General features: G+C 49.1%; 1 protein-coding gene across 1 annotated transcript in view; it reads right to left on the minus strand.

The window, feature by feature from the left end:
- Positions 1–9,124, minus strand: part of LOC126355415 (5-hydroxytryptamine receptor-like) — a 157,602-nt gene extending 148,478 nt beyond the window's left edge. Inside the window, exon 1 of the mRNA XM_050005719.1 lies at positions 9,046–9,124. Within this exon, the coding sequence (XP_049861676.1) occupies positions 9,046–9,124 (79 nt within the window). The remainder of the gene's footprint in view (positions 1–9,045) is intronic.
- Between the last annotated feature and the right edge of the window lie 354 nt (positions 9,125–9,478).

The raw sequence follows: 9,478 nt of genomic DNA on the forward strand, positions 1-9,478 counted from the left end.
GGCATAACAATTAAGTCGACCCTTGTCCTCGGGCATTTCTGAAGTTCAAATATCCCAGTTTTCTTTTCGACTATGCTACATTTCATAACTAATAACTCAACTGTTAACCAAATGGCACCGTTTGGGGTCTAAGGTCGACACTAAGCCGATGGCTGAAAACACTGTCGAATGTGAACTTTGCGACTACAAGTAACTTGAGCTTTGATCTGTACCGACGAGAAAAACCAGAATCATCGAGAACAATAACAATTAGAATTCCAAAATCATATACCATAGCCAGGAAACAAGGTAACAGGGGTGATACCGAACTGTCTTTTCTTTACTTTCATTTCATTCTCCGGTTCTATATGGGCGGAGAGTGCACTGCCAGCAGTACAACATTGTGCACTTCAGTCAATAGCTATCAAGGCGAAACAAATACGATTACAGGTTCAGAGAGTTACAAATGTATATAAAATACCTAAAATTAGTTTCCTATACTATGTAAAAAACATTGAACTGTTTGCTTTGTTCTCTAAATGAAAATCAGAAAACTTAAAGGTAATCATTAAAATAAGAATACATATTTAAAACACATTTAAAAACAGTCACCGGTTATTTTTCTTGAAATGTCGGACGATAAAATATTTTCAAAAGAATCCGTCACTGTAGTCCCCAGCATGACTGAAAAGCCGTTCCTTCCTTTTTGAAATTTGTGGGTTGCGACGGATCAGCTGCTGGAGAAAGCAAGTGGTACGCGTCACTCCGCAACTTGGGGTGCTGTGAATGGCTAGAGGGAGATGGTGTGTCTCTTTCACATCGGTGACGCTGGTGCCTGGTGCGGTATGCTGTTTTATGCAGGGCCCATTCCGCTAAAAGGTCTGCGCGAGCCGCACGTAGCGCGGAGCTGGCGCGCTGTGAGGGTTGCCTGCGCGTCAGGCGCACTTACACACCACTCGGGCTCGGCTGGGGGCAGGCCGAAGAAGGCTGGGATCCGTATTTCTCGCCCTGCGACGCTCTTCGCGAGCGCTGCCTGGGATGCACGCTGACGGCCAGCTGCTGCACGTGTGTGTTTCGCTCGTTATACGTCTTCCTCTTCACGGAGAAGTTGCAGCTGCGCTTGAAATACGTGCGCTGCACGTGCGTAATACTTCGGAGTCAACTACCAACTGCCGGGCGCATGGCCAACACATTGTTAACTGTCTCCGTATGATATGTGCTCTTTCTTTCTGAGCTACGAAAAACGAAATTGTTCTTCGTCATTATGTTACACGTAGCAACACAGACAAAACTAAGAAACAAATTAAGATACTGAAGCTGCCGTCTTAAAAGTATCACCACCGTCGCAATCAGTTTCTGTAAATAATTGAATGCGTAACTGATAACCGCTATAAACAGTTAGAATTGTTCCTCTGAAAGAAGGGTCTTTGCCAGATTGTTTGTTCTAATGTGAAATGGAGATATACGGAATTACGAAAGCACATGCAGAATTTTGCTTGACACAATTGCCTCGATGGTCTACAGCTGCAGATTGGAAAGAACTATGATCTGTTTTCTTTCATTATGGGCTTTCAAAAGCAGTGAGACGTACCGTCACATATAACAACACACACAAAACGAAAAACAAATTTAAATACCAAAGCTTTGGTCTTAAAAGTACACTACGTGATCAAAAGTATACGGACACCCCAAAAAAAACATACGTTCTTCATACTAGGTGTACTGTGCTGCCACCTACTACCAGGTATTGCATATCACAATGGCTCTAAGCACTATGGGACTTAATATTTGAGGTCATCAGTCCCCTAGACTTAGAATTACTTAAACCTATGTAACCTAAGGACATTACACACATCCATGCCCGAAGCAGGATTCGAACCTGCGACCGTAGCAGCAGTACGGTTCCAGACTGAAGCAATTAGAACCGCTCGGCCACAGCGGCCGGCTATTCCATATCAGAAACCTCAGTAGCCATTACACATCGTGAGAGAGCAGCATGGCACACTCCGCGGAATTCATGGACTTCGAACGTGGTCAGGTGATTGGGTGACACTTGTGTCATACGTCTGTACCTGAGATTTCCACACTCCTTAACATCCCTAGGTCCACTATTTCCGGTGTGTTAGTGTAGTGGAAACGTTAAGGGACACGTACAGCACAAAAGCGTACATGCCGACCTCGTCTGTTGATTGACAGAGACCACTGACAGTTGAAGAGGGTCCTAATGTGTAATAGCATCTATAATTCCAAACTGCATCAGATTCCACTTCAAGTACTATGGCAGTTAGGCGGGAGGAGAGAAAACTTGGATTTCATGGTCTAGCGGCTGCTCATAAGCCACACATCACGCCGGTAAATGCCAAACGACGCCTCGTTTGGTTTAAGGAGCGTAAACATTGAACGACTGAACAGTGGGAAAACGCTGCGTGGAGTGACGAATCACGGTTCAGAATGTGCCGATCCGATGGCAGGGTGTGGGTATCGCGAATGCCCAGTGAACGTCATCTGCCAGCGTGCGTAATGCCAACAGTAAAATTCGGAGGCGGTGATGTTATGCTGTGTTCGTGTATTTTTCATGGAGGGGGCTTGCACCCCTTGTTGTTTTGCGTGGCACTATCTCAGCACAGGCCTAAATTAATGTTTTAAGCATCTCCATGCTTTCCACTGTTGAAGAGCAATTCGGGGATTGTATCTTTTTAACATGTTCGAGCGCCTGTTCATAGCGCGCGGTCTGTGGCGGAGTGGTTACCGACAATAAGAAGCCTCTTATGAACTGGCCTGCACAGAGTCCTGACCTGAATCCTATAGAACACCTGCGAACACCATATCGAAAGCCAGCATTACCGCTAGAGGGCGCCACGAACTTGTACGTCATTTTCAGCCAGGAGTCCGGATACTTTTGATCACATAGTGAAGTCGTATCATCCTATTCTAATTCTGTAAATCAGTCATAATATACCTAATGGGCTGAAATGTATGGTAATTGCCGGGGTGGCCTAGCGGTTCTAGGCGCTACAGTCTGGAACCGCGCGACCGTTACGGTCGCAGGTTCGAATCCTGCCTCGGGCATGAATGTGTGTGATGTCCTTAGGTTAGTTAGGTTTAAGTAGTTCTAAGTTCTCGGGGATTGATGACGTGAGAAGTTAAGTCCCATAGTGCTCAGAGCCATTTCAACCATTTGTTGTGTAGCAATCCAAGCTGTGCATAAACTAATGTTGGGGATTAAAACTGTTGTGAAAAGGTTCCCGATAATGTCATTAATAGAGCCTCAGTACCACACAAACCCTTAATTTCAGAAATATAGTCACATGGCATAGCAAACGAAATTGGCATAAGCAGAGTGTGTAACGACTATATATTCACCATCAACCATCTGCTGATGTTCTCATTTGCGTCACTCTATGTGGTTTGCAGTAAGAGAACAAGAACTGAGTTTACTTATTTCTTCAGCCGTAAAATTTGCAAAAAGAATTAGTTTTCTTCTTGTGTCAGTATAGCTCGAGGATGATTTATATGCACAAGGAAATAAAAACAATTAAATTTCTCTACGAATGTTCCAAAACGATACGCCTTTTTAGGAGTATATTGCAGTTCATGTAACGAAAAGCCTTAGCTGAATCACAAAATATTTCAGTACTAATAATGAATCATCTATCAATGTGAATAAGAAATAAGATGCTGTCATTTCCGTAATTTGTTCAAAGTGAGAATATTATATGCCTAGAGCCAAGTCCAGCCCAAATTAATTTTATCAATTTGAATTTGATTCAACGGGTGCACAGTTTATATTCTGTAATATCGTTTGGCACTCATCAAAATTCGATGTAAGTTGTTAAAATCGTTAAATGGTGATCACCCAGCCAATACTTTACCACTTTTTGGTGTAAATCTGCAGCCATTATATTCGTCTGCCTTATTTTAAGCAATATTTTCGAGACAGTAGCCATGTCACCTGTGCCAATGCCGTCATTGGATGCGGTATGGAGGAACGTGGTGTCAGCACACCGCTCTCCCGACCGTTGTCAATTTTTGTGATGTGGACCCGGTGTCACTTAGTTATGCTGTTCCCCAGTTGGCCTCTCGAGGATGAGTGCAAATCTCATCCAAAAAAAAAAAAAAAATCCTTAGTAGTACCGGGAATCGAACCCCGGTCCTCCGCATGGCAGTCCACCATGCTGATCACATTTTTTTAAAGAAAATGAAACAGTAGAAAAAATAGGGCCAGAGGAGGAATTGAACCCGAGACCTCTGGTGTAAGAGTCCGAGCCCTTTTTTTTTAATGTAGTGCACCGGTGGGGGCTCGGGGGGCGAGGTGGGCAGGGGTCGAAACCCGAGGCCTGGCCACAGTGTCCTCCTCACCACCACCGAGCCTGTGGTGCTTAGGGAAATGGGAGACACAGGAATCAACAGTAGTGGAAGGCGTTGTAATTTATTTATTTGCATGTGTTTTGTAAGATTCACTAATATCATGAAATTATAGGAACACATTGGCGAAAGAGAAAAGAAATATAAATTCTGGTTAAAGAAAAAGAAGGGAAAAAGGAAAAGCAAAAAGAAATAAAATCCGCGCAATGTGCGACGCACTCTCCCATCCGCGGAGGTAAGAAGTAGAATAGATCGTAGGCGGTTGAAACTCAGACACCGCCGGGGGAGGAGGGGTGGGTGCCCATTGAGCCAGGCACCCCCCAACTCAGTGGAGGTCTAAGACCGCTCGAAGATAGCAAATAATGTTCAGTAACGTGGCGTGTTTTCGAGAGCTGCATGGGCTGTTCGTAAATAGGTCCAGAAGTCGAGGCGGGATTTAGGTCCCTCATGAAAGAGATAAGCGACCGCCCACTCTTTGACCCACGTAATAGCATGACATTTGGCGGCGGGAAAATGTCGGTCCTCCGGGTATAGAAACAATCGAGGTTCGATTGTGTCTGGCGGCACCCGGAGATAGCAGGCAATGATTTGCTGCACGAAGCGCCATTCATCGTGCGATGAGGCGCATGTCAGACGGTGTTCATTAGTGTCCAGTTGCTGGCAAAGGAAACAAAGAGGGGATTCTGACAAGCCAATGTTGTGCAGGCGCTGCTTCGTGGCTAATTTCCTGTAGACTATGTGATTCCACAGTGCCCGCACATTCGTAGGGAGGAAGAGCTGGTGGGCCCAGGTACCGGAAAGTCCGCACAAGCGGCAGGGGTGCCACTTCACCCTCCTGGAGGCCTCGTCCAATGTGCATTGCAGAAGATTTGGCGACATTCACGGCACTGCTAGCGGCAGTCCCATAACGGGTAGTAAATTCGAGGACTTCCCGAATCTCAGAGCCGGAGCGAATGAGGAGGAGGAGGTGATCAGCATATGCCCGACAGCGAAAAGTGTGTTGGCGTAGGCTGAGGTCAGAGAGCTTGGTAGTCAAGCCACCAATAAGGGGCTCAAGGGCTATGGCATACAGGAGGGTAGAGAGGGGGCACCCCTGCCGTATCGAACGGCAGATAGGTACCGGCCCTGCTAGTCGTCCATTGACTTGGACACGTGAACTGGCACTGTCGTAAAGATGCCGGATGACGTCGATAAACGGAGGGGGGATACCCATTCGGGCTGCCACCGAAAACAGGAAACGATGACGCACTTTATCGAAGGCGCTGTCGAAGTCTATAGCGACGACCGCTGCCCGGAGTCTGCAGGCCGCCGCTATCGCAATTAAGTCGCGGCATTCCCCTGTGGCAGTCTGTATGTTAACCTGTCCGCCAGGCGTCTTTTGCTCTGACGAGAGGATATGAGGGAGTGTAGTTCGGAACCGCATTGCCAGTAAGCGCGCGAAAATCTTGTAATCGGCATTGAGTAGGGTGAGCGGTCTGTAAATCGTGACCATTGAACCACGGGCTGGTTTGTGGACTGGTATAATGATGTCCTCAGCAAAGGCGGGCGGGATAGCTTGGTCAGATGTCATCAGTTCTTGAGACATAGTCGTCCACCGTGGTGCCATGAGGTACCGAAAGGTACGGTAAAACTCAATCGGTAAGCCGTCAATGCCGGGCGATCTGTTGACTGCACCCTTGACGATTGTGTTGTTGACTTTGTCTAGCGTGACCGCCAATGTCAAAGCATCCGCCTCCGTCTGGGGGAGGGTGCGCGTGACGCAATACAAAAAGGAGTCGTTCCCTGCAGTTTCAGCGTCTTCATCACTATAAGTACGACGGTAGTGCTCGACGAATGCGTGGACGATGTCATTCTGAGTGGTCATCTGCGTTCCATGAGGCGTGACCAGAGTGCTGATGATCTGCCGATGACGCCTTCGTTTGTCGGACATTATATCATGCTTGGATGGAATTTCTAAATCCGCGTGATCATGGCGCCGCGTCCGTATCAGGACCCCTTGCAGTTTCCGGCGAGCCAGCGCAGTTATCTTCGCCTTAGTTCTTTGCCGTTCCAACTGGTTGTCCGGGGTTGGCGGGTGAGCATCCAGATCTCGGAGAATCGCATAATAGAAGTCAACAGTGGTGCGATGCCAGTCGGCCATGTCCTTCCCGTATCTCATCAGTGTCCTCCGGATCGCCGGCTTGGCGCAGTCCAACCACCATGCCAATGTCGAGTGGTAGCTGGGAAGGCGTCGTTCGCAGGCTGTCCACGTTTCAGTGACTTGTTGGCGACACGCCAGGTCATGCAAGTGTGAGGTATTGAGTTTCCATGGCGCACGGCTGCGCCGTACTGATTGCGGCGGAAGGAGGACCGTACAGATGTAAGCGCAGTGGTCGGAAAAGGCCAGCGGCCAGCGTTCGGCGCCCCGTATCGCAGATCTAAGAGTTTGTGAGACATATACCCTGTCTAGTCGGCTTGCGGAATGACTTGTAAGAAAGGTATGGCCAGAAAGGTCGCCGCGTTGAACTTGCCAGGTATCGTGACGCAGGAGGTCTCGCACCACTATACGTAGCTCCTGGCATGTAGTATAGTGGGGAATCTGATCTTTAGGATGCAGAACGCAGTTACAATCACCTCCTAGTAGGCAATGGTCATAACTCCCTAAAAGCAGGGGAGCGATTTCCTCGGAATGAAACTGGGCTCTTTCATGTCGTCGGTCGGTGCCTGAGGGAGCGTAGACATTAATGATGCGTGTCCCCATGGCAGTGAGTGCCATGCCCTGAGCTGATGGAAGGAAGGCGACATCGGTCACAGAAATCCCGTGGCGGACGTGGATGGCCACTCCGCAGCCCACAGGATCACTCGCGGAGGCGTGGGAGGTATAGCCATTGATATCCAGGAGACTAGCCAAGTGAACTTCCTGCAGAAGGGTGAAATCAATATCAGAAGCCCAGAACATCTCCTGCATAAGGCGGATTTTCACCCTGGAACGGATGTTGTTGGTGTTGATGGTTGCTATCCGGTAGGCCTGGTGTCGGATTGCTGGAGGCTGGTCCACTCCGCCGTCTGCGCAAGGGTGTGGGCGTCGCAGCGGAACGTTATCCCGCTGGTCCGCAGGGGAGTCTGGGGAGAGCATGATTAGTGGTGCGGCCGTGACGGCGCAGCGCCCCGTAACGGGTCCTGCTCCTCGACCTCCTCCTCGTGCCACGCCGCGGAAGCGGCCACTGGTGTATCGTCCATTTTGTCTGCAGAAGATGTTGTAATCGTGCGCGGTGTAGTGTCGCCTGTGATACGGTCATGATTAGTTCTGCGTCAGCACGGGGCGTAGGCACACCGACAGATGTCTCCGCGCTCGTAACGTCTCCGTCAGCAGTGGCGGGTTCTGAGGCCTCGTGCTGGTCGACGGTTACGTCCTCCTCGACTTGTAACGTCTCCTCTTGGCCGGAAACGGTGCGACGTCTTCGCTTGCGACGTTTCGGAGAACGTTGTTTCCTTGTGCGACCCTCCGTGTCCGACGACGGAAGGTAGTCGCGTCGTTCTGGTGGAAAGGCCGCTGTAGGAACGATGAGCGAGTCGACCTCCACCGTGTTTCCGAGGTCAGGGGCAGCGTCTGGTTGCGCCGGCATCTTCGGAGCGGCGTCGATGGCCGGCTGAGGTGGCGGGTCGTCCGAGGCGCTCTCCGTCGGTGTCCGGTCGGGCTCGTTGGTGGCGTCGTTTGTGGTGACCGGGCGACGTTGCAAAGCGGTAGGAGAAGCTAGAGCAGCGGCATAGATCACCGGTAGCACCGTAGGTTGCGACGTGGGTGGTTCCTCGGCAGCTGGAAATACGCCGTTGTAGGTACTCGGATCTAAGGTGGCCTTCTTTGCCGCACCCGGAACAGGTCCGAGGCTGGCCGTCGTATATAATTATTGCACGGCATCCGCCGATCTGAAAGTAGAACGGGACGTGGCTTTGAAGATCAATGGTGACCTGCCGGACCCCGTTTAGGACAGGATACGTCCGAAACTGTGTCCACTTCTCCGCACTGTGGCCATGGACTGTGCCGTATGGGCGGAGTGCCGTGACGACTTCCTCAGCAGGAAGATTCGAATGGCAATTCGAAAATGCGTATCGTTCGCATACCTAAGCATGCGTGTCGACGGTTACCTCCTCCACATTGCCATCAGCGTGACAGAAGCGGAGCCCCTGTTTGGTCTCACGTAGTATACATTCGCATGCCGCGTCGTTAATCATTTTCACATAGACCGTGCTGCTCACGATGGACAAATGTATGCCGATAATATCGGTCGCCGGGATCTTCACAGCCTCTCGCAGAAAATGTTCCCCCTTGAGTGCTTTGGGTCGAGTATAATCGTTGCAGAAAGAAAATCGGAGTGTTGATTTACGGTAACGGTTCGCCACGGATCGTACAAGGTAAGCGGGCACTTAAGCAACGGCGGTCAGAATGTAAACAAGGCGAGCTCGCGCGCCGCACAAAGTCAACACGTATGCGTCCGCTCTGTTGCCCTGCCGAAGGTAGACTGTCACTCAGCTATGGAGGCAGACCATATTGCTGAAGAATGATTATGAAATAAACAATGCAGTGTTTCACGTATTAAGTACCCATAATAGCTGTAGACATTCTCACTCTGTTCAGGTTTGCGTCTCTCCCATTGGTTGGACTGTAGCAAAAAGCATACCCTAGTGCACTGCTTTTTTAACTGCTACTGTGTGGGTTCTTACGTTTTTCGGGGAACATGGACTCCGGGAAAAGCTCCATTATTTGAAGTGACACGAAATCAATTCCAAACGGGGGCTTCATAGTTGGAAATTTACAGTACTTGAAGAAAAAAGTGATGTGGAACAAATACAAATGAAGGTTAATTTTATTTCTTTCTTTAATTTAAAGCGTTGCAAGATCAGACTACGATGCTAATACACTACGGGGCATTAAAATTGCTACACCACGACGATGACGTGCTACAGACACGAAATTTAACCTACAGGAAGAAGATGCAATGATATGCAAATGATTAGGTTTCCAGAGCATTCACACAAGGTTGGCGCCGGTATCGACACCCACAACGTGCTGACATGAAGAAAGTTTCCAAACGATTTCTCATACACAAACAGCAGTTGACCGGCGTTGCCTGGTGAAACGTTGTTGTGTTGCCTC

Source organism: Schistocerca gregaria, chromosome 3 (assembly GCF_023897955.1).
Source record: "Schistocerca gregaria isolate iqSchGreg1 chromosome 3, iqSchGreg1.2, whole genome shotgun sequence".
Taxonomy (NCBI): domain Eukaryota; kingdom Metazoa; phylum Arthropoda; class Insecta; order Orthoptera; family Acrididae; genus Schistocerca; species Schistocerca gregaria.